The sequence below is a fragment of the Silurus meridionalis genome, chromosome 28 (genome assembly GCF_014805685.1).
Source record: "Silurus meridionalis isolate SWU-2019-XX chromosome 28, ASM1480568v1, whole genome shotgun sequence".
Taxonomy (NCBI): domain Eukaryota; kingdom Metazoa; phylum Chordata; class Actinopteri; order Siluriformes; family Siluridae; genus Silurus; species Silurus meridionalis.
In genome coordinates this window covers 14,390,404-14,416,211 of record NC_060911.1, presented here as the reverse complement: position 1 = coordinate 14,416,211, position 25,808 = coordinate 14,390,404, and the positions used below count along the sequence as shown (strand labels likewise).

The window sequence follows — 25,808 nt, the reverse complement described above, 5'->3', positions numbered from 1 at the left end:
GCAGATCTGATGGATTTAGATTCGGTCTGAAATCCAGGAGGACGCGCTGAAGGTCAGAAAAACATTGATGGAAATAAACCCTCATACTGAAGAACCTTTTCTTCTTCCCATCTTCTCTTCCTCACCTTTGCACTGTAATGGCTTAATCTCACCACCTGGTGTCCCCAAAAACAAACCAGTTTCTCTCAGGGTTATTTTTGTAAAGAAAATCCTTTGTTGTAAGATTCGCGTTAAAGGATCAATGGATAAACTTTGTTGACCAAAGCGTCTGTGTGCCGGTTCTGTGAGATCAGAAATAACAGGTAAACATTCCTCATTCCTAATATTCCTCTATGTCAGGACTATGGTCCAGAACTCCATTTCCCATCAGCTGCTGCACCTCCTGGTGGTCATGTCACATGTTTGAACACCTGAATCTCATTGCCTCTTAATTGACTCGCGTGTCATTATGCATCTTATTTCAAGTTGAGCTCTGTGTAAAAATTTTTTTGTGTGTCTGATTGGTACTGTATTGTTACACTTCTTCTTCGTCTCATGCCATAAATGCAGTATGATTCATTCTTATCTATATTTTAATTATAACAGTTTTTAAACATTGAATTGGGGTGTGTGAGTGAGTAGAAATCCGTTTCCTCCACTGTAATAAGTCGTAAATTTGAAACGTTAAATCAAACACAAAGCGAACCATCTGAAAAGTGACTTTATTTCCTTGGACATAAAAAAACCAGTGTGTAATAGAGAACATGGTGCTGGATGAAGAGAAGAGTCATAATGCAGGATGATAATGGCGTGAGCAGGTGAACAGGTTCTGGCTGAGAGGACATGGTGAACATGTGGTGTTTAAGCTCGCTTAAAAATTCTCTTAGCCTCCACACCGTCGTAGCTGTAGCTCTGTAAAAACACAACACGCGAGTTTTGCTGTTACAGAGAATTAATCTACCTTCAGACCAATCACAATCCAAAACTCTGCAGCGACGTGATTCCAGCACTGGGACGAATTAGGGCCTAAATTGGAGGTGCATTTATGATCATAATGAGTCAATGATTATGATGGCAAATTCACCAAAACAGGAAGTGAGATCTTCTCCTGCAAGAGTAGCACATAAACTACACATCATGCTATAAGCGCAGAGCTCTGATTTATTACACCACAGCTGGAGCACATCGTGGAATGTGTGGTGCTCGGCCTCCGAGAATCATCATTAAATTATTAAATGATAATATATTCTCACCTGTACAAGTTCTTCATCCACAATCTGCCTGACAGTGGTCAGTGTTTTCCCGTTGTCTTTCCGGACAAAGGAACCCTTTAAAAGATCTCCTTCCATCGCCCAGGAGCCCTGTGGGGTCAAGGGTAAAAAAAACAGAGATTAACTGAAGGATCCACGTCATTCAAAATTCTACCCCCTTTAACTTATAAACTGATTTTACTCTCAAAAAGTATGTTTTATTTAACATCATACCTGCCCCAGCACACCTGCTCCATCATACCTGCCCCAATACACCTGCTCCATCATACCTGCCCCAGCACACCTGCCCCATCAAACCTGCTCCATCATACCTGCCCCAGCACACCTGCCCCATCAAACCTACCCCATCACACCTGCCCCAGCACACCTGTCCCATCACACCTGTCCCATCACACCTGCCCCATCATACCTGCCCCAATACACCTGCCCCAGCACACCTGCTCCATCATACCTGCCCCAGCACACCTGCTCCATCACACCTGTCCCATCACACCTGCTCCAACATACCTGCCCCAACACACCTGCCCCAGCACACCTGCTTCATCACACTTGCCCAAACACACCTGCCCCATTAAACCTTCCCCAGCACACCTGCCCCAGCACACCTGCCCCCATTACAACTGCTCCATCACACTTGCACAACACACCTGCCCCATCAAACCTACCCCATCACACCTGCCCCAGCACACCTGCCCCAACACACCTGCCCACATCACCCCTTCCCCTAAATCGCTTCTTCCCACATCACACCTGCCCAATATAACTGTATAGACACAGAGCCACACTTGTGTTTGAAAGTCACTGCTATATTGAGTGTTGAAGGAACTTACAGAAAGTTCAGTTCCGTCGGCGAGCGAGTACTCAAACGTGACCCCGAGCGTGAAGTCGAGCTCCAGTGTACGGAAGGTGCTGACCTCCTTCACATGGAACTTATCTCCATTCTGTTCTAGCGTGATCTTTAGGTTATCATGGGCTGCAAGTTTCCTCTTCACCAAGCCAATTCCTGCGCGCACACACACACACACACACACACACACACACACACACACACATATATCTAAAAAAACATGTCTAGACAATTTAGACACTTCTATATAGGGTTCTGTTGCAGTTCTCTTTCTGTTGCATGATTCTTTAGTGGACATTTAATACTTGCTGCAGAAGGAAATCCTTGCAATGCTAAAGGGCTTCAGGATACATTTTTTAATCTACAATAATCCACAGATTTGCCACAAATGTTGTTGTGTGATGATCAGATGTTCTATCCTGAGTACTGCCTCCTGCATACTGTTCCTGGGATGTTCTCCTTATCCACTGCACAATGACCAGTGAATGAATGAATCCATACAGTAAAATAGTACCTCTAGAATCAAAATTTACACACGAGACACAGTGTGTTGTGGAGTAACAGGAGTTGTGTTGTGTAGTAACAGGAGTTGTGTTGTGTCTCTTAATAGCAGTTGTTTGTTATTTCACTCCTAACACACTGAGGTTTCTAACCACAGGATCCACCGGTTACAGTTCTACTGAAATCTGATGTAAAGTGAATTAAAACCTAAACTTTACCATGGACGAAAGGTGTGTGTGTGTGTGTGTGTGTGTTTGTGTTTTTCTTACCCATCTGCTCCATGAACTTGTCATAGTTCTCACTGCGGTCCACTTTCCAGGGTCCGTTAAATGTCATGGTAGCAGAAGGTCCTTGACTGCAGTGTGTGTATACGTGTGTCTGTGTGTGTGTGTGTGTGTGTGTGTGTGTGTGTGTGTGTATGTTTGCCCACTGGAACAGCCCAGGTATTTCCTCACACAACTCCTTATATACACACTGTGATGAGAACACACACCCTTTTTCTAAGCTTTATCTTCGTGCTGATGTGGCTGAGTAAAGCTCACTGTGTCTCAGCGTCCAGGATGTGAGCAGACGCAGACGCAGTGTAATGTACACAAAAACGAGTGTACACTTGTTTTATAGTAAACTCCCTCAGACCAGTGTATTTGATGAGAGAGTTGCAGTACCTGTTCCCGTTGTTGAGGGTGTGGTGGAGACGAGTGTTTTGTGTAAGTGCTGTGTGTGTGTACTGTATCTGTGTGTGTGGTAACAAAGTACAATGAACTGAGGTCATAAAGTCCACTATGCAGGTATATTATTATATTATATATGGCTAAACGTTTGTGCCGACTCCCCTTACTGCTACACCCATAAAGACTTTTTGAATCCATTTTTAACTCTTTTATTGCTGTGGGTCTCTGGGGATTAGTGATGGTTCATCTACAAGAGCATTAGTAGGGGTTTGGGGGTTTCAGTATTTTGGCTTCTTAGTTTGTGATATGTGAAATTGTAATGCTAGAGAAAGGTAGAGGTGTGGAGAAATGTTCAGTGTTTTTTTGGTTGAAGGAGAAGTTCATATTAGTGTGAAGGTCGAGGGGGCACATATTTTTGGAGTATAAATGTACAGTCAAGAGCTAAAAGTCACAGTTCAAACCAGAATCTTAATATTATATACTGTATCACTGAAGAGCAAAAGTATAATGGTCTAGTGCGCTAGGGTTCGGCTCCATTCAGGGTTGATCTCCTCATAGTCTCCTCACGTCTCCTCTTCAAATAGCACACAGATTTATCCGTTAATATCCGTGCTGATTTTTTTCCTTCTGAATAATTTAAGTTTTCTACAAAAAACGCTAAAGGTTCTTTTTTTGCTAATTATAACTCGGTGCTAATGCGCCAGAATCATTTCCTTATTGTCAAATCCTCCACATCTATTTTATACAAAACGTTTCTCGCAAACTTTTTCTCAAAATTGTACTATTTAATCTTGTATTGCTATGACTTTATTCTCAAAATAGTTTGACTTCATTCTCGTGATTTAGACTTTATTTTGTAATTGTACCATTTTTTTCAATTATTTGTAACATGGCACTAAAACGCCAAAAGTGTGCCGTCTCATGTCCTAGTGAGGGTCAGTGAGCAGAGAGATGGAATCATTCAAATATGGGGTCAAAATTGCATATATTTATCCATTTTTAATTACATTTTAAATGCATATTCATTATGAGATTTTTTGGATAAACTGTGAATGTAAAACCAGTGTGCTGTCATGTGTTTCAGTGGATACACACTCATGTTCTGATACACACACACCACCAGATTGTTCCTTGTGAACTCCCTGGAAAGAGTAACAAAGGAGAAATCTGGGTATCTGATCAGAAACTCTACTGTGATAAACATTCCGATCAAAAGTCGATCCAGTTTACGAGATGCAGGTGTAAATGGAGTTTGGATGTTGGACCTTCTGCTTAAAAGCCTTGTTCTGTTACTTCTGCATCTTCCTCAATAAACACTGCTCTTTCAGTTTATTGAATAGGTCTACTGCATATAGAACTTTTACGTGTAGAAACCGTAGGAATGCCATATTGTGTGCTGTATGATTTCACTAATCATGATGTAGGATTGTTCGCTCCTGCTGACCTGATGCTGAACTGTATTAGAGTCATTAGAGATGAGATAATTGATGAGATAAGATGAAATAACTGCTCAGCTGTTATCATTTGGTTATCAAGACCTTTTACTCACATTTGGATTAGATTCAAAACATATAACATGGAGGGTGTGTTCATGCTGAGAGCTTGTGTAATGGTTTATAGAGAGTCATTAGGAGATTGTGGAAGTGATTACAGGGATAATAATCGTATTAAACCCAGTTATATTTTTAAATTCAGATGCAGACTTTAATTCAGTTCATATTTGATTAAATTTTTTTATATAATCACTGTTTTACTGTGCGTTTTCAACCATCAATAGTTCCATCAATCACACTGAGTTTATCAGGACTTGACAGTCGATTATTAACCAGCTGAAGGCACTCAGGACATTGTGAACGTTTGTCAAACAGCACGGCATGCAGTACAACCCTGTGTTTCTGAACACACACCAAATATTAAGTCTGACTCAAATACAGTTGTGTTCAAAATTATTCAACCCCCAATGCTGTAAATGGTTTTAGGGAATTTAGTGTACATTTGTAATTGTATTCAGAATGAAATCCTACAAGGACTTCTTAAAGAACCATATGCAACTAAAATGACATCAATTAGTTTTGTAATACAGTAGTAAATGTTTCTTTTGTGAATTCTTCATTGACATAATTATTCAACCCCTTAAAGACTACCACTCTGAAGAACAGAGGTTCAATGAAGTGTTTTCAATCAGGTATTGAAAACACCTGTGGATATCAGGGAGCAGCAATAAAGCCTAATAAGCACCAATTAGGCAGCTTTAAAATGACTGTGATACTCAGCTCCTTCTAGACATTTACTGGTGTGGTTACAAACATGGTGAGGTCAAGAGAATGGTCCAGGAAGACAAGAGAACAGGTGATTACTCTTCACAGGAAGGGCAATGGCTATAAGAAGATTGCAAAGATGTTAAACATACCAAGAGACACCATAGGAAGCATCATTCGCAAATTCAAGGCAAAGGGCACTGTTGAAACGCTACCTGGTCGTGGCAGAAAGAAGATGCTGACTTCGACTGCTGTGCGCTACCTGAAGCGTAGAGTGGAGAAAAGTCCCCGTGTGACTGCTGAGGAACTGAGAAAAGATTTGTCAGATGTGGGTACTGAAGTTTCTGCTCAGACAATACGGCGCACCCTGCGTAATGAAGGCCTCCATGCCAGAACTCCCAGGCGCACCCCTTGCTGTCCCCAAAGAATAAGAAGAGTCGACTGCAGTATGCCAAAAGTCATGTGGACAAACCACAGAAGTTTTGGGATAGTGTTCTGTGGACTGATGAAACAAAATTAGAACTGTTTGGGCCCATGGATCAACGCTATGTTTGGAGGAGGAAGAACAAGGCCTATGAAGAAAAGAACACCTTGCCTACTGTGAAGCATGGCGGGGGGTCAATCATGCTTTGGGGCTGTTTTGCTTCTGCAGGTACTGGGAAGCTTCAGCGTGTGCAAGGTACCATGAATTCTCTTCAGTACCAGGAGATATTGGATGACAATGTGATGCAGTCCGTCACAAACCTGAGGCTTGGAAGGCGTTGGACCTTTCAACAGGACAATGATCCCAAGCATACCTCCAAGTCCACTAGAGCATGGTTGCAGATTAAAGGCTGGAACATTTTGAAGTGGCCATCGCAGTCACCAGACTTAAATCCGATTGAGAACCTCTGGTGGGACTTAAAGAAAGCAGTTGCAGTGCGCAAGCCTAAGAATGTGACTGAACTGGAGGCTTTTGCCCATGATGAATGGGCGAAGATACCCGTAGATCGCTGCAAGACACTTGTGTCAAGCTATGCTTCACGTTTAAAAGCTGTTATAACTGTAAAAGGATGTTGTACTAAGTACTAAGATTGAATGTCACTTGGGGGTTGAATAAAACTGATAATGATGTGAGCTCAGAAAAGACATTTGTGGTTATTTCATTATAAATGTTATGTTATATTTGTCTGACCTACACGTGCCTCTTTGATTTAATTGTAAGCAGGATGACTGAATGATCATAATCAATGTCAAACCGACCAAAACAATCAATTTCAGTGGGGGTTGAATAATTTTGAACACAACTGTAAAACTCAGAAATGGTGCAGAGTCCTTTTAATATTTATAATAAAATCACAACCACCATGAGTCCACTGCTTCTCTTTTTTCCGACCCATCCCGAGGCATGTCCCACCTCATGAAGATTGTAGACCTTTAAAGAAGTAAATGCCTGCAAACATCTTGAACCCTCTCAAGATGTACCAGCACCATTTGGATCCCACTTCATGTAGAGTTTGGACATTGGACCTCTAAAAATGGCCTGGAGAAGCTGGTGCTGGATCTGTGATGATCTCAAATATTGAGCTATGTTATGAGTTGCTCAGTAGCTCCTGGTTCCACAACGTCAAATGACTGTACACGACTGTAGAAAGGACATTAATTATAATTGCACACTCCAGTGCTCATGTTAGTTCTCACTCTTCAGTGTTCTGTATTGTTTTAAATACTATAATCACACTCTTGATATCACCTAAATGAGGATGGAGACCCTTTTGAGTCTGGTTCCTCTAAACGTTTCTTCCTCATAACATCCAACAGATATTTTCATTGCCACAGTCGCGATGGGTGCTCATCAGGGATAAACACACACCATTCACTTTAATTCTTAAATTCTGTAAAGCTGCTTTGAGACAATGTCCACTGAGAAAAGCGCAATAGTAATAAACTTGAACTTAGTATATAAGAAAAAGCAGAAGATGATGATTTTGATGTAGTAGAATGTGACAGTGTGGGTGGAGTCAAGCTCCAGTTTTCTGAATGGAGGGCGGAGCCAAAGAAAACAAGTGCTGAGGATTACACACCTGTTCATGGTTGTACTAACGAGTGTTCTGTGTTGCAGAGAATGATTTATAGTGAGAGAAAGAGAAAAAAAAGGAGTGGGAAAAAAAACAACAACAACAAAACAAACAAACTACTGAACTTCTATCCATACAACACTGTGGTTTGTGTATTGCAGTGATTTGTGTAGAACCTTCTATAAGGAGTAACAAAGGAGAAATCTGAGCTTTTGTTAAGAAATGCTTGTTTAATACACGTCTTTTGAATTAGATTAAAAATAGATCCAGAAATAAGAAACAAGTGTGAATAGCTGAGATTGGATTTTAGATTGGATTGTCTGTCTGACTGCTGTGTTCTTTTGCTTCTGCATTTTCCTCATCAAACCCTGTCTCAGTCCAACATTTCCCTCACTTTGGATGCATTTTGCTGATAATTACATTCCTCCTCATGAGTTAGGATTTGATCTCTCAGACACTAGAGGCCAAAGAAAGGCAGAGAGATCAAGTCTAATCAGTTCTTGTGTGTGTTTATGACTTTGGGTTTAGTGAGCTATTCAGAGAAAGGTTTATCTGGGATAGGTTTGACAAACCCTCAGTCAGCTGACAATAAAAAAAGAAAATAAACCTTTGTACCTCAAGAAAATGATTTATCTTTGTAGGCTTGTGTGTGTGGGTTCACTGATTGTGATTAACCCCCCCTCCAAGTGTTATCTTTTAATTTAAAAAACGTTATGTTATTGTGCATTGACAGGTGTGTGTCAACATCTTCACTAATGTAAATTGTTAAAATATATATACTACAAGAGCAAGTTTTGATCAAAAACTCTCTGTAGCCTTCAGTTCCCGAATCTTTTATTTTGGTGGTGTTTTATTTCAGTGATGATCTTTCCATCCAGAAGGAATTGTAGCCTCTATAACTTGTCCCATGTGCATTCTGGCGGCATCAGGTGGCCAAACAGCTGAGGTGCAGATAGTAAATGCGTATTGTGTTTTTCTTCAGCATACAAAAACCACAGATTACAGCATTCATAGTGCAGAAATGCAGTGCGAATGCTGTAATATGTGGTTTGTGTGCATAGGATCTTCCTCAGAACTCAGTATGCTGAAGTAGTCACAATACGCAAGTCTTGACTTGACTTGACTACGCATTTAATACCTGCACTTTAGCTGTTTGACCACCAGATGCCGCCAGAATGCAGCAAGGATGGGTTATAAAGGCTACAATTCCTTCTGGACAAATTAAATATAGTGATTTTTGTTCAATTATAAGATCAAATGTATGATGATAGAACATCAGTAGCTCTACTGGACCAGTGATCTGATGTTTGGACAAAATGATTAAATTTTAAGGGTAAGATTCATTGCTTAACATTTTTTAATCAGAAAAGGTTTTATTGCAAGGTACAGCAAAGGGTTCATCCAAGAGCACTTTTTAGTTACAATAAACTATACGCTTTATACAGAAAGTGTACATTAGCATGAGAAGTAGTGAAATTAGATGTGAAAGTGTCTGTCCAAACATGTACTATATTTCCAAAGGTATTGGGTCACCTGGTCATAAATATGGCATGTGATTTTTTAAACATTGCATTCCACATTTAGTCCCAATTTGCTTTCATAATTCCATCCAGGTACTGATGTAGCTAAGGAGGCCTGGGGTGCAGTCAGCGTTCACATTCATCCCAAAGGTGTTCAGTAGGATGAGATCAGAACTCTACAGCAGGCCACTCAAGATCTTCCTCTCCAACTCACAACTCACTCTGTGCACAGGGGCATTGACATGCTGGAACAGGTTTTGGGTTTCCAAGTACGAGTGAATGCGAAATGTTATTACAGCGCATCTAAATTGAACGATTTGAGCACAATTGAGTGCTTCCAGATACCACATGTAGCAGGAAAGGTCAGGTGACCCAATAAGTTTTTAAAATATAGTGTATGTACAGACATGAAGTATGTACACAATCTAGAAGTGTGAGTTTGCATGAAAAGTCTTTAAACACAATAATTATAATATTTTTCTTTGGATAATTTCTGACTGGTTGGGTCAGGTAGGTTCAGGATTAGAATTAGGGTTAAGATAGGGTTGGGGTAAAGTTAGAGTAGGGCTAGTGTAGTGGTAATATTACGGCTATGGTTGGATCTAGGTAAGAGTTGGGGTATAGTTAGGACTAGTCTTTAGATTAGGTTTAGGGTCAGGACAAGGGTTAGTGATTAGTACTGGGGAAGGTTTCAAGGTCAAGGTTACAGTTAGGATATGGTAAGGTGAGGGTTTTATTGATCTATTTTTGGTCGATTTAGGTAGGGTAGGACTGCAGTGGTGGCTAATTGAGGGTTATGTTAAAGGAAATAGAAACTGTGGTTGACATGGGTTTTGGCTTGTTTGTGTTGGCGATTTTACAGTAACACACTGATGAATCCTGGTGTCTGTTCATCATTTGCCTGAATGTAAACTCTGTGCATTTGTATCTGTTTTGGTTGGGTATATACGGCAGCGCATTTAGACTGCACACGTTGATTTGTTTGCTCCAAATGACCCTTTCACCCTTTTAAAACAATTGTAAACATGTTTTTTTGTTTTGTTTTTAAAGAATCATTGGCAACATGTTCATGTTCACTGGTCTAAAGTGTTACAAATGTTGAGTGTCAGCACACATCTGGATTTTCAAGTGACAAACAAGCTGCAATTAGTACAGAATGCAGTAGCAAGAGTCCTTACTGAAACTATCATTTCTATCTTTTCCACACTGCACTGACTCCCAAGCAAACTTCACACTGATTTTAATACACTACTACTGATATCTAAATCACTGAACTGTCTCCTGCTGTGACTTAATCCCTGCACTTTTGGAAACAATCAGAGCTGCAAACCACGTCTTTTCATAGATTACCGTAATTTCCGGACTATTAAACACACCCAATTATAAGCCGCACCCACTGAATTTGACAAAGATTTTTTATTTTGAACACAAATAAGCTGCACCTGTCTATAAGTCGCAGGTGTCTACACTGAAACTAATGAACTTTACACAGGCTTTAATGAAAGACAGTGACTGTAACACGGCTTGTATCTAAACAGCAGCCTACCAAGAAAGTCATTGTTCACTGTCTTCCTCCTTCCTTTCACAACAAAATCTTTTGGCATCGTCGTGCGTTTAAAAATTACCATCAGTGAAGCTTTTCTCCCGATGCCGTGCAGCTCAGAACACAAGTGAAGTGTTTTTTCATGCCCGGTTGTTTTCAGCGTGACGAATGATTCACATTTCCTGTAGACAGTTCGAGTGAGCGGCAGGTCAAACGTCAGAGGAACATCATCCATATTTATGATGTGGTGCGGCCCGATTCAGTGGGAGCGCATCTGATTTATTATAAAGAGTTTCATTGGTTCACCTGAACCCGTTCAGCAATTTAATTGGTTTAATGTTATGGGGCTCAGTTTTTTGGCATGAACCTTGTGAAACCGGGAAAAACCCCGGAAAAATCCATAAAATAGCCGCTTCATTGTTTAAGCCGCGGAGTTCAAAGCGTAGGAAAAAAGTTGCAGCTTATAGTCCGGAAAATACGGTAGTTCAAATAAATGAAAACCATTTTAGAATGGAATAAATTGGAAACTTTCTAAATGCTTTTAAACATTATAGACAAGGTGAACAATCCCTAGGGTGTGGTAAGGTGGCACTGTTGTGCAAATTAAAACACTAAATTGACTAGATTTAAACCAACAACCACAGTAAACGTCACAGAGATCAGACTTTCACTTTCCTTACCTGAAGCTCTTGACCTGTATCTGTATTATTTAGACACTGTTCTGCTGCCACGTGATTGGATGAGAGGACAGTGAGGGTATACAGTGCATTCAGAGAGTATTCTGATATTTCCAGTGTTGTTTTGCAGTCTGAAATGACAATCATTCAGATTGTGCAATATAATGACAAGGTGAAAAAGCATTCTTGGATTGTCTGTATTTTTTTTTTTTTTGGAAATCTGGAATATGAGTATTTGGATGCTTTACTTAGTACTTTGTTGAAGCTCCTTTGGCAGCAGTTACAGCCTTGAGTGTTTTTTGATTTGACTCGACCTGGATTCTGAGATTTTCAGCATCAATGCAAATTTTCAGGGCAAAACCTCTCAAGCTTGGTGGAAGCCACTTCCGAGTCTCTACCCAGATGTTCAATAGGGTTCAGGTCAGTGCTCTAGCTGGGCCACTCTAGGACATTTACAGAGTTGTCCATAAGCCACTCCCGTGTTGTCTTGGCTGTGTGTTTCGGGTCGTTGTCAGAGGTGGAAAGAGTAATCAAATATTCTACTCAAGTAAAAGTACTGTTACTTCAATTAAATTGTACTTAATATCCTTTATTTTTTAAATTGTGAAACATAAATCTCAAACTAGTTCTTTTTTATATGGAAGGAACCTTTACAAATTAAAGTGCAATTTAAATGTAGGAAGTGCAGCCTTAAAATGATATAAGACTGTATGAGATGTATGAGATGGAAATGTGTAGACTGGTGGGGAGTGTATTGAGAAGATGGAAGGAATATTTTGAGCAGCTGATGAATAAAGAAAGTGAGAGAGAGAAAAGGTTGGATGATGTGGAGATGGTGAAGCAGGAATTGGATAGGATTAGTAAGGAGGAAGTGAGAGCAGCGATTAAGAGGATGAAGAGTAGAAAGCCGGTTGGACCAGATGACATACCGGTGGAAGCATGGAGATGTTTAGGAGAGATCCAGTGGAGTTTTTAACCAGATTGTTCAACAAGATTTTGGAAGGTGAGAAGATGCCTGAAGAATGGAGAAGGAGTGTGCTGGTACCGATCTTTAAGAATAAGGGAGATGTGCAGACCTGCAGAAACTACAGGGGAATTAAGTTGATCAGTCACAGCATGAAGTTATGGGAAAGAGTAGTGGAAGCCAGGCTGAGAGAAGAGGTGACCATCTGTGAGCAGCAGTATGGTTTCATGCCAAGAAAGAGCACCACAGACGCATTATTTGCTTTGAGAATGTTGATGGAGAAGTATAGAGAAGGTCAGAAGGAGTTGCATTGTGTGTTTGTGGAATTAGAGAAAGCGTACGACAGGGTGGAGAGAGAAGTTGTGGTATTGTATAAGAAAGTCAGGTATGTCAGAAGTATGTGAGGGTGGTGCAGGACATGTATGAGGACAGTGTGACAGCAGTGATGTGTGCAGTAGGAACGACAGACTGGTTTAAGGTGGAGGTTGGACTGCATCAAGGATCGGCTCTGAGCCCTTTCCTGTTTGCAGTGGTGATGGACAGGTTGACGGACGAAGTCAGACAGGAGTCTCCGTGGACTATGATGTTTGTGAATGATATTGTAATTTGTGGTAAGAGTAGTGACGAGGTGGAGAAGAGCCTGGAGAGGTGGAGGTACACGCTGGAGAGAAGGGGAATGAAAGTCAGTAGGAATGAGACAGAGTACATGTGTGTGAATGAGAGGGAGGGCAGTGGTGGGGTGCGGTTGCAGAGAGAAGAGGTGGAGAAGGTGGAGGAGTCCAGGTACCTGGGGTCAACAGTGCAGAGTATTGGAGAGTGTGTTAGAGAAGTGAAGAAAAGAGTGCAGGCAGGGTGGAGTGGGTGGAGAAGAGTGATAGCAGGAGTGATTTCTGATAGAAGAGTATCTGTGAGAGTGAAAGGGAAAGTTTATAGGACTGTGGTGAGACCCGAGATGTTGTATGGATTAGAGACAGTGACATTGACTAAAAGACAGGGGGTGGAGCTAGAGGTAGCAGAGCTGAAGATGCTGAGACTTTCATTGGGAGTGACGACGATGGACAGGATTAGAAACAAGTTTATTAGAGGGACAGCACATGTAGGTTTTGTTTTTATGGACTCGTTGTGGGGACAAAGTAAGAGACGTGTGATTGAGATGGTTTGGACATGTGCAAATGAAGGACATGGGGTATATCAGTAGGAGAATGCTGAGAATGGAGCTGTTTTAAAAGAAGAAGATGTAGAGGACGGGGAAGTATAGAGACGGATGATCTAAAGTGGCAACCCCTAACAGAAGCAGCTGATAGAAGGAGAAGAAGAAAAAGATTAAAACACACTACAGTCCATGACTTTTGTCTAATGGGAATTAATTTCAAATTTTCACAAGGAAGAAACTCCTATTATAATGTTTTAAATGATAATGACAGAAATCACAAATGCAGGTTGAGAATTCAGACAGGGAGCATTGAACATCTCTGGTGTTTTCTGCAGTGACAAATCAAACGCTTTGATTGGTCACTGCATTCTCAACAAAAGTGTGTGATTGGTTGTACAGTAATGCTCAAAGGTAAAGCAACATCAGCAGATTTACTCTAAATTATTACACTTTTCATTCAATTTATAATTCATTCATTACACTTAAACTGTGACATTGGTAATGGAGCTAGCTTCATTGGCAGTGACAATTTTTCCAAAGGTCCCTGCTAATTTTTAACCCTGGTGCTAATCAATATTAGCAATGTCACGCAGTGAGCCAATGCAACAGTACAACAATTATGTAATCTAAAGATATAAGTATTATATAACTGCTTGCGGAGGTTTGATGTTGAGATCTTATAGCCTGCAGTCACGTTGGGTAAACACAGCTTACATTGCACAATAAAGCTGTTGCCTTTCTTGCACTTGAAATCACGGTGGTCACTTAAATATGGCCAGGGTCTTTTTGTTTTATTAAAATTCTAATAACACGTTCTAACACGTTCAGGTAGGTCTGCATCACTGGCATCTGTCTTGTCCATCTCCATCTTTTTTTTTTTGTCAGTTTAGTTCGCTTATTCTCCACCCATGACTCAGTGAAACAGTTAGTTAGTCACCTCTTGTTGAGGTCATGTAGGAAGGTGAACCTTCAGCCCAGAATGAGGTCCTGAGTGCTGTGGAACACACCATGCTTCACTGTTGGAATGGCTTGGGCAGGTGATGAGCGATGCCTGGTTTCCTCCAGACATAATGTTTAGAATTGAGGCCTAACAGTTCAATCTTGGGTTCATCAGAGCAGAGAATCTTGTTCAACACAGTCCGAGAGTCCTTTTAGGTGCTTGTTGGCAAACTCCAAGCGAGCTTCCATGGGTTTTTTACTAAGGAGAAGCTTCAGTCAATTCACTCTGCCATAGAACTCAGATCAGTGAACGGGTGTGTTGATGGTTTTCTTTCTGGAACTTTGTCCATTTCCACACAGGATCTCCAGAGTTCAGTGTACACCAGGTCCTTAGTCTCCTCTCTTAATTAAGAAGGCCCTTCTCCCCTGATTGCTTAATTTGGTCAGGGTAACAGCTCTTGAAAGAGTCCTGGTTGTGCAACACTTCTTCCATTTATTTGGAGGTCACTGTGCTCTTGAAATTCTAGATTTCTTTGTAGCCTTCACTCGATGTGTGCCACAAGTCTCAGAGTTCTGCAGGCTCAGAACAAAGGAAATCTTTAGACTGTCAGCTACGAGGTCTTTTAAAAATAGATAGATGCTTGATAGATGTCTTTCAAAATCATGACTAAATATCTCAGCAATGATCAAGAAAAAGAAGAAAAGGCTCCTAAAATAAATTTCAAGTGTTGTTGCCACGGGTTCTGAATACATCTGTACATGTAAAATTTCAATTTTTTATTTCATACATCTAGAGACATTTCAAGTATTACTGTTTTCAGTTGAAAATATTTTTACCTGATTGTAGTATCAGACTTCAGCTTACCATTGAAACAAGTGAAGATGGTCTGAATACTTTCTAATTGCACAGTATGTCTTGTGGTGTGTCCTCTTGTAAAGGAAACATTCAAAACGTTCTCCGAAAGTCACCTAACTACTCAGACAGCTTAGACCTCTAGACAAATGAACGAGGCCTTTCACCTATTTTCACTTCATCATCATCTGTCTGAATGTAGAAAGAAGACATTTTCTTCTGCTTTGATTAATCTTTTAGAGCAGGGAAAAGAAGGTCAGTTGACTTGCATAAGCTTTGGGACAGAGGACATGGTGTTACCTCAGTTTGAATAAGTTTTGTAGAGGACACTGCGACCCAGCACATGTTGGTCTAAAATTTTCAAATGTAAATGGAATTTAAAGAAGTAAATCCATTTAACAATTTTAGTCCATTACACTAGCTAATGATTATTAGAGATTAAAATAATAATGAATGACAAAATTTTAAATTTTATTTGACAGATTCTGTGTTAAAGACCTGAAGAAAATGGAAAATGTCCAGTTCGTTTGCAACTTTAAAAAAGTTGTTCATGTAAATTCAGTAGCAAATAAAGAGCAATATTTTACAATATTTTGTCCATCTGTCATTACAACATTTTCATGCCAATCAAAAATAAACCGATTGTTGCCTTTTATTGCACAAAACACACACCAGTAACAATCACACACCTAATGACTCTTCAATGATAAATACTGAATGGACATTTGGTGTGACCCAGATGAGGATGGGTTCTGTTTTGAGTCTGGTTACTTTAAATGTTACTTACTGATATATAATTGCAGAGTTTTTCCTCACCACTGTTGCCACTGGCTCTGTAGGGATGGGTACAGAGAATGAGTATTTTTTTGGACCAGTACATAATTGGGTCAATACCATACTAAAAAGCTTCAAGGCGAATGATAATGTTATTGATACTTGCATTGTTTTGTCTCTGTATAATTTACGGTTAATGGCGAATTAGAAGCTACTGCTAGTCAATTTCAGATCCTGAATGATGTCATCACGTGGCCGATGTTCGCTCGATATCCATGCACACGTTTGCTTGCGGCTGATCAGTGTTGAAACGCTCAAATGTGTGGGCTCACGTGACAAAACTACGTGACACCGGTGTCAAATACAATATATGTAGTAGTGTGATAATGAACAAAGGAATCAACACCAGTAATATGCTCAAGCAAAGGTAACGTTCATTATAAAAGTCTTCAGTTAGTACTAGTTGTCTTTGTCGACACTACATCCCCAAAGTTTGAAAATGTAAATCTAAATATGAATAACTCCGCAGGAAAAGGCTAGGCTAAAAAGCGTCATTGAGGAACGAGACAAAGACATGGTCCGAGACACCCATTCTAATTTATAATAAAAGATTCACTATGGTGGACTTGAGCTGGTTCAGGTAATTGTAGAGCGAGCCTAATTGGTAGAAATGGCAGAATTCTCCATTACATTCTGTTATGCTTCTTTTAAACATGCAATTCAACTATTGTAAATTGAATTGCAGAGTCATAAATTGATCTAAACCATGATCCATGATTCAAAATTCCGTTTTCTTATTGTCAAAATGCATTGGAAGACCCCATAAGTATGTGGGAACTACCTGCTGTAGCCTGCTGTCTAAATGTCATTTACATCTGCTTTTAATATAAGTCTTTAAAGTGAAGGTGGCTTATAAGGGAGAAGAGAGGAGAAAGAGTCAGGTCAGATTTAACTGCTGGTTAAAGGACACAAGGACACTGATCATTTCCTTCATCCACATTTCAGGTACCCTCTTAATAATTATTATTGCATTAATGATCATTTATTGTTCTGGTATTATTCTCCTGCCCGCTGCATTCCCACCCCACTTTTTCCACTTACCCCCTCCCTGCATGTTTCTCAGTCCTTTAGTACTTTATTTATATTCTATCAGCATTGTGTAGGTCATGTTATCTCACTTTGTACTGTTCAGTGAATGTGACTGTGAAGATTTTGTGTAGAATTAATCGATTAGGACTGCTGAAGGACGTTCATCAAATCTTTTGCCTTCAAATCAGTGGTTCAGAAGCACTTTAGTGATGAAACTTCATCTGTTCATGCTCCTGTTTATCACAGGTAAGAAGGATAAATACACCCATGTGATACTACAGTGTTAGTAATATTATTAGCTACTGGTGTAAATATTTAGTAGTTAGCAGCTGTATCTGGAGCTGCTGAATGTGAGTCGTGGTTTTGATCGAATTATGTGAGAGAATACATGCTGACTGTTTTAAATACATTCAAATCAAAAAATCACCAACTAAATAACTAATAACTCTGTAAAATACAAAGTAAAAATGCGATAAGAACACTGTAAACCTCCATTCCACAGAAGTCCTCCCTGCCATCCATGCTGTCTCTCGTAAGTACCATCTGATCCTCACGGCGAAAACATGGACTGATGCGAGGACTTACTGCAGGGCCATGTACAATGACTTGGCTACTTTGGAAACTCCTGCTGAGATTGTAAAAATTCAAAATATAGCAAAGAGTCAAAACTGTGCTTCCGCCACTTGGATTGGACTTTATAACGATGTCAATAGCTGGCGCTGGTCGATGGGAAATGAGTCTCTAGGAAGTTTTAAATTTTGGTATTCCCCAAATCCTGACAACTGGATGGCAACAGAAAGCTGTGCTGCAATAGATCTTTATGGCTGGTACGATTTTTCTTGTAAAACACTGTTGACCTTCATCTGCTTTGATGGTAAGAAATTTTCGTTTGTCATTCTCCATTTCTATTTTAGATTATGGCGTTTATGCAATCTTTAATGTTCTTTCTAAATTTAACACTGAATTGTTACCGTGACTTTAAATGTTTTTATTCAGAAAGGATTAAATAACTGTTTTAAAATTGTTACAGGAAACTACACTGGCACCAGCAGATATATTTTTATCAATATGCAATCGACATGGTCCGATGCTCAGAGTTACTGTCGGCAGCATCACACAGACCTGGCCAGTGCGAGAAACTCAACTGAAAACTCCATTGTGAATTCACTGGCTGTCTTTGGAGGATCTTGGTTTGGTCTATTCAGAGATACCTGGAAGTGGTCAGACCAGACAAACTTCACCTCTATTCCTTGGATTCCTGGACAACCAGATAATTCTCTCAAACAAGAAAACTGCGTTTTGTTGTTAAATGGTCAGGCTGGTGATGATCTGTGCTCGAAAATATTACCTTTCTTCTGCGAGTCAGGTGAGATAAATCTCAATTTCAAACTATTTCCGTTTTATTTTGAACGTACTTTCAAGTGTGTGTGTGCTTTCAGTAATCACAGGGAAGAAGCAAATAGCAAGACTGAAGATCCAGTCCAATCAGGATGTGGATGATCCTGCGGTAAAGGTGGCCATTTTGGATAAGGTGGTTCCTCCTCTATAATGCACAACATTTTATGTCTCATTAATGTAGCCAGAACCTGAGTTTTAATAAAAAAATTGCTATATGCATTATTGGAATAGTAAACACTAATGATCATCCTGTTCTGTTCTGCAGATCCGGCAGATGTTCAGTAATCAAGGGAACATCACAGTGAGATGGAGACAGCAGTCAGAAGGACTGGTTTTCAAAAGGATTAAAGGGATCCTACAGCAACCACCTTTTGTTAGATCTACCTGTGGATGCAGTTTAGTGATATGAGGCATCACCCAGTACCAGATTTGAGACTTTACCCTCCTAAGGAACGTATAGTGTATGGGGTAGTGTAAGGTAGAATATTGTGAGAATATAGTACATAAATACAGTAACTAGTTTCAAATTTGCATATTAAGCTTAATATAAAGCAGAGCTACTGAGAAAAGCAATTTGTACTTCGTCTGAAAACTTACCAAACACAAGAACAGAAAAACACTTTGCACCTGAGTAGAAGTTTAGTGAAACCTCTGACACACACATAAAGAAAGTGTTTAATAACTTCTTCAAATCTCTATAAAACTCTGTCCTGTTTAACACTTTATTAGAGCAATAGATCACCACAACAAATTGTTATAAATGCCTTGATCAATATGATTTAGATTGTTTATAGCTTGACACGCAGCAGGTCCGAGCATCGCCATTTACAGACTTTACTCTACTTATTGTATTCACTGGTTAACTTATGGTTCCACTCATTGAACATGTACTTTAGTTTGTTGTTGATTTGATGTGTTTACAATCTAATAAACACCTTCAGTTGCCACTAACATCTTCCTGATTTGCCCGTGCTCTGAAACTCACCATCGTATGAGATACTTTATAACTGGTTATAACCTCACACTGCTGTAAGAGTTATTCTTTAATTATGAATCTTCTCCCTGTATTCATTATGGAATACTATTCAGTTCAGACCATTTCTATTTCATAACAAAGTCTCAATTTGTGTTTTTTTTGAGGAGGAAGTATGATTATTGTATGAGAACTGGGATTTGTAATTATTTGTGAGAGAACTACAGAAACTACAGAAAACCAGAACATTGACTGTAAGTGACCTGATCCAATTCTGTACAGTCAAAGAGTGAACCAATTATCTTCAAGTGTATGAAATTGCCCAATGTTGAATTCTCACAACTGGCCTGATCTGATTTCCATCATCTTTTAATAGAGCAAGTCGTTTTTTAAGAAAATGAAGTACAAAAATAACCTGATTTTTATAAGCTGGCTGACAGAAGAAGGAATAACCAGACCACAGAGGACACCAAGATACCAGGACATCCGAAGTCCTGCAAAAGTGATTTTCTCTGTTTCAGTAATATTTTACTCCAGCAGATATTCCAAGCCTCTTAAAAAGGTAAAATACTTTATCAATTTGAACATAGAAGAAAGTTTTGATTTTCTTATAGTGTTAGTTCAATAACACACTACAATACTGTTTAACTCAAAAAGCAGGATATGTGAATTGATTTTGACTTTCTGAGGGATGTTCATCATGTTCACGTTTTGTGCAGGCTCTTAAGTGACACTTCAGCAAAAAAGCAGTAATACATTTTATATATTTTTTATATATTTTATTATTACAGGTAAAGAAATCTGCATCGGAGCGTATGTGGAGCCAAGTGCAGCAATACAGAGTTTCCAGCGTTGCTTTCACTTCTGGAATGCATCCTGGAAGCTTTTCTGCGATTCGCGCCGGATCTCCACGATGGTGTCAAATATGGCGACCTCTGAGTTGGATTTTTGAAATCCGCAGGAAGCTAATCCGCTGAGTAGGGCGGGTGCGGAAGTGAGATCACGTGGATTGTTGTCCGTCGATCATCATGCGCAATTTCCTGAATGGTTTCGACATTTTCGTGGGTTGAGCTCATCTTTCAGTGATGTTCTTCTGCTTTTGCCAGTTTCACGCAGAATTCCACGTTTGCTCTTTGTTCTTGCTGTCCATGATGAAACTGCAGATGTGGTCAGAATAGGTTCAGTCAGGTGTGTGAAACTTGGCCATGCACTCTGGGTTTGAGTAGAATTTCCGCTCTCACCTGCCCTGTAGTGCGTGTCACTCTGTAAAACAACATTACCGGCAGTTCGAACGGATGCAGTTGGCTGGTGTTGTATGACTAATAAAAAGGCTTGTATAAGCCTCCACACTCAACAGTGGGATCTGTAATATAATAGATAAGATCTGGATGGTGGGATTTAACCAAGAAATCATTGTGGGAGTAGGTACAGTTTCTGCAGGTAAGCAGGTAAACTTAAGATTGTAGGTTTTGGGTATAACGATAGTTCTTAGATAGTTCTTTCGATAATTTGTCAATACCGTCATTTTGTTTAAACTGCAGTTATCAACCCCATAATTAAAAAACCTGACCTTGACCCTGTCAGCTGTCCAACTACAGGCCAATATCAAACTTTTACTTTACCTCCAAGATCCTAGAAAAGGTTGTAGCACAGCAGTACTGCTCACATCTACCTTTCATCATTTCATAAATGTATCGGGATTTTGGCTTCATCATAGCACAGAGACGGCGCTGGTTAAATTGGTAAATGACTTGCTGTTGGCCTCTAATCAGGGCTGCGTCTCCCTTCTTTTGTTGCTTGATCTTTGAGCTTTTGATCATAATCTCCTCTTTGCTAGACTTGAAAATGTTGGAATAAAGGGAACAGCTCTCACAGGTCTTCTCACTAATTGATATTCAGTGTTGTCAGTGTTCTCATCGTCCTTAAGCAAGTGCTTTAATGTTAAAAAGCGAATGCATTTATACTTTTTTTTATTCCTTACTGCATCGAACTGAGTAGATTAGATTCTTTTGAGATGCTCACATTTCTGTGAGGGTATTACAGAGCTTAAAGTTCACTAGACAATGTTTACTTTTGAGCTTCCTATGATTCATTTATGCAAAGGAAGATGACAACTAGTGGCCAGTCAAGATATTACATGTACATAAATATTATAATCCACACAACATAATGGGAGATATATTTAAATGGTCAAAAGAGGACAAGTTGTTGGCATGTGTCTGATGTATTGAGAGCTATCTAAAGGTTTGATGAAAATGAAAGTAAAGTTGAACATCTTCCATAATCTGCAAATCACCAGATCTGATTATTGAGCCACTTTGGTGTGCTTTAGAGCAGTGGTCCCCAACCCCCAGGGCCGCGGACCGGCACCGGTCCGTGAGTCATTTGGTGCTGGGCCGCACAGACATAACTTACATTATTTCTGTTTTATTTTTTATCTGATTCTGAGCAATGTTTTATTTTGGAAAATTACCGGATTCTCTTCACCACATCTGTCTATGACTCACATCCGCTACCTTCATAAAGCGGCGCTAAATTGAAACCCCCAAGCGAGCAAAATGAACAAAAAACAACACAGTAGATTCACGTTTATTATTATATTTAGAAAATATCAGTTTTTATGGTCGTATCATTTTAATTTGTTGTATTTATCCACCACACCTTAAAAGCTGGTCCGTGAAAATATTGTCCGACATTAATCCGGTCCGTGGCGCAAAAAAAGGTTGAGGACCGCTGCTTTAGAGGAACAATCAGGAAATGTTTTCCTCCATCAGCATCACATAGGGACCTTTCAACTTTTCTGCAAGAAAAATGGTGTAAAATCTGTCTGCTGACTCTGCAGGACTTGTCTCTGTTTTTTTCCAAAATGTACTGATGCTGTACTGGCCACAAAAGGTGTCCTGCAATGAAGTCCTGCAATGAATGTGTCACTTTTTTTTATTTCGGCACCACTGTGCCCCCTGTGCCTGCTAAGAGGAACTACCGCTACATGTGTCCCATTTCCCCCACTGTCTGTTTAAGTTCTCTTGTTCTCCAGTTTGCAAATCAAATACCAAATAAGTTCAATGAGTACTGAGGCTATGTTGCAATAGTTAAGGTTGACATTTTACCAGATAAGGACAAAACAGTCTGATGATTACATGTGACACAGCAGGTTGTTTTATTGAAAACTGTCAATGCAATTGTATGTGTTAAATTAAATAAGAATTTTGTGCAGTTTAAGAGAAATGTAACAACAAGACATGAGCAATAGGATGCAACAGAATGCTACTAAAGCTTACAATAGATGCAGATGTTTACGCGATGTGAAATAAAGTGGTGTAGTTTGTATTTTCGGTGTTTGTGATAACACACTGATGAGTCCTATAACCTGATGTTATTTGCCTTAATGTCAAATGGCTATTTGGAAGAATTTTGGTTAGGTATACACAGCAGGACACTTTCACTGCGCACACTGATACACATCAGCACCTACAATTTGTTTGCTTCAATTGACTGTTTTATTCCTTTACATTTTTTTTTTTTATTAATTTAAAAGTAATGAAGTCTTGGAAGTTTACTTGCAGTTGAGCGTCTAGACGACTGGGGCAGAGCATCTCCAAATCCGTTGGATTATTGTAATCCTTACTGTCTGGATCTTTTAGAAAATGGCAAACAAGCTCCAATTAGTCCAGAATGCAGCAGCAAGAGTCCTCACTAGAAGCAGATAATATGACATCATTATCATATTGTATTCACGGTGCGTTGACTGATTACATAGTTTTACAAGGGTTTTGTTTCCTTCATAATTTCTTGTGTGGGAGGTTTAATGATGCTGAGAATGTTGCCACCCTCCACCCGAATGAAGAGCACCAAGCAGCCTTCCTGCTTTGCTGGGGGCTCAGATGATGTCACACAGCCTTTTTGATGATGCTGCCTCACTCCTGAGTCGCTCCACCTCAGACCACAAAGGAGGGTGTCGCTCTCAAGTGCATCCAAGCATGTCCAGTAGAGAACATGTAGATCTTGCAAAAGATTTACATTAACCTCTTAGCCTTCGGCGTACACTGTAGAAAAGACATCACTCATAATCTTTCATTCCAGTGCTCATGTTAGTTCTCACTCTCCAGTGTTCTGGATTGTTTAAAGATTTATAATCACACTCTTGATGTCACCCAAATGAGGATGGGTTCCCTTTTTAAAACTGGTTCCTCTCAAGGTTTCTTCCTCATAACATCTAAGGGAGTTTTTCTTTGCCACAGTCGCCATGGCTGCTCATTAGGGATATACACACTTCAATCACCTTAACTGTTAAATTCTGTAAAGCTGCTTTGAGACAATGTCTGTTGTGAAAATCGCTATAGAAATAAACTTGACTTGACTTGACGTACGACAGCCCTTTGTTCACAGGTGTTAATCTTTAACAATAGATTAAATGGAATGGGACAAGAGTAACCATAACAAACTATATATTTTTCTAAAGGGCTAAGCCTCAAGTTTTTCAATGGAAAGCGTATACCAAATGTATTTGCTGAAATTGTGTAATTAGTACACACCAACAACATGCATAAGAAATGCAGTACTTACACTATGATTGTAATAATGATTTACAAACTGCTGCAAATCCTGGTTTCTTTGGAAAGATCCATTGGGATCCATTGGACAACATGCCGTAAACCATTTTTGGTCCAATAGTGTTGAAATTTAGATATTTATTTTTTTGTTTGTCAAAAAACATCAGAGGGGGTATATGTTTCCATTAGACTGGACTATATGAGGGCATCAATTTGTGCTTGTTCTGGTAGACTACGCAACGTGACACCTGGAAGGATTGCTTTTACACAGCATCTCAGCATGTATGGGAGAAGGAGGCACTCTTCCTGCTCCATTCACGTCACAAACACTGGAATCCACAGAAGTGTATTATCCAAATAGATAAAAATATGATTCAGAAGTTTGTTCACAATGATGCACAGAACTGGGATAGGTGGCTTACAGAAGCTAAAGTACTCATGTTAGTACACACATTGAGCTCATAATTACTCAGTAAGTGGCAATGACCCTTTGAGGTTACACAGTGAGTCGGAGAAGTCGACTATGAGGTTAGGAACTCATAGAGATAGAGTTGATGCACTCCAGGTATACCACCTTAATCTCCTGAAACCATGGCGAGAGACGGTACTTGGCACTGGTGGATCCTGAAAAGGGAGAAGCTGGGACTAAAGGTAAGTCAAAAAAGGGTTAATTCACCCCTGTCCCCTGTGGAGATCATCTCTCTCAGTCCCAGAAAACAGAGGCTGCGAGTTTGAACTGTTTTTGACCATATTTTTGCCATTTCTGACAATCCGAGCACAAAAGGTTTGGTTCAGCATGAACTCAGGGCTATGCTTGACATGGGGGTAATAGAGAAGTCCCAGGTGATTGGAGCAACTCAGTGGTCTTGGTGTCCAAGGGAGACTAGTTGGTCTGGCACTGTGTGGAATACTGGAAAAGGTTTATAGATTTGCATTTGCAACACTTAAGAGCTTACCTGAGAACCTTGAGGCAGGCAGGACTCATTGCAAACACAAATAAATGTGCAATTGGGCAGGTAAAAGTATGATATCCAGGCTCCCACTAGGGTCATGGACAGGTGCGTGATTGCAGTGATTGCCACCTGCCTGAAACATAAGACCAAAAAGAGGTTTGTGCCTAATTATTCGAACATTACCAGCCCACTGACTGATCTCAGTAAAAAAATCAACGTTGTCCCAGTAGGCATTCATTCAACAGGCGTTCATTTATTTATTTATTTATTTATTTTTATTTATTTATTTATTTATTTGGAACCCCATTAGCTTTCACGAGTGGTCGCTAATCTTCCTGGGGTCTATTTTACAAAATGAAAACATATTATATACAAACACATCACACTTTTTACAATATGTTATTAAAAAAAAAAATACAATTCAATTTGAGTCATTACACTTAGTTTTCATTACAAATCATACATTTTTTCACCATCTTTAAAAAATAATATCTGTTACTTATTTGTCTTATACACATTGACAGTTGATTCCAAGCTACCGAGGATCTAAATAGTACAGTTCTCCTCATACAATTTGACTGTGCAAAGGAACAACTAAATCACCAGAGCTGACCTGCCGAGTAATATGTTGGTGGCAATACCCACTGTACACCAATTTATCCACAAAAAATCTGGGATTATTTTTATAGATGGCATTATGCATATAGCACAGAAGACTTATCTTTACCTTATCCTGTACCTTCAGCCATACTAATCTAGTGTGTATCTCATTCACACTGGTCCTGTACGAACAGCCAAGAGCTACCCTGGCAGCTCTATTCTGTGCAAGTTCAAG

General features: G+C 39.7%; 2 protein-coding genes across 2 annotated transcripts; one reads left to right on the top strand and one right to left on the bottom strand.

The window, feature by feature from the left end:
* Positions 1 to 682: 682 nt before the first annotated feature.
* Positions 683 to 3,270, bottom strand: fabp2 (fatty acid binding protein 2, intestinal). The gene is made up of 4 exons (XM_046843260.1): positions 2,868 to 3,270; positions 2,081 to 2,253; positions 1,233 to 1,340; positions 683 to 891 (listed from the first exon to the last, which is right to left on the bottom strand). Exons 1-4 carry the CDS (start codon positions 2,932 to 2,934, stop codon positions 841 to 843), a joined length of 399 nt encoding a protein of 132 aa, XP_046699216.1. The 5' UTR covers positions 2,935 to 3,270; the 3' UTR covers positions 683 to 840.
* A 13,673-nt stretch (positions 3,271 to 16,943) lies between these two features.
* On the top strand, positions 16,944 to 19,427 carry LOC124381598 (C-type mannose receptor 2-like). Its single transcript, XM_046843378.1, has 6 exons — positions 16,944 to 17,012; positions 17,228 to 17,342; positions 17,599 to 17,970; positions 18,127 to 18,462; positions 18,536 to 18,627; positions 18,760 to 19,427. Exons 2-6 carry the CDS (start codon positions 17,306 to 17,308, stop codon positions 18,901 to 18,903), a joined length of 981 nt encoding a protein of 326 aa, XP_046699334.1. The 5' UTR covers positions 16,944 to 17,012; positions 17,228 to 17,305; the 3' UTR covers positions 18,904 to 19,427.
* The last annotated feature ends 6,381 nt before the right edge of the window (positions 19,428 to 25,808 follow it).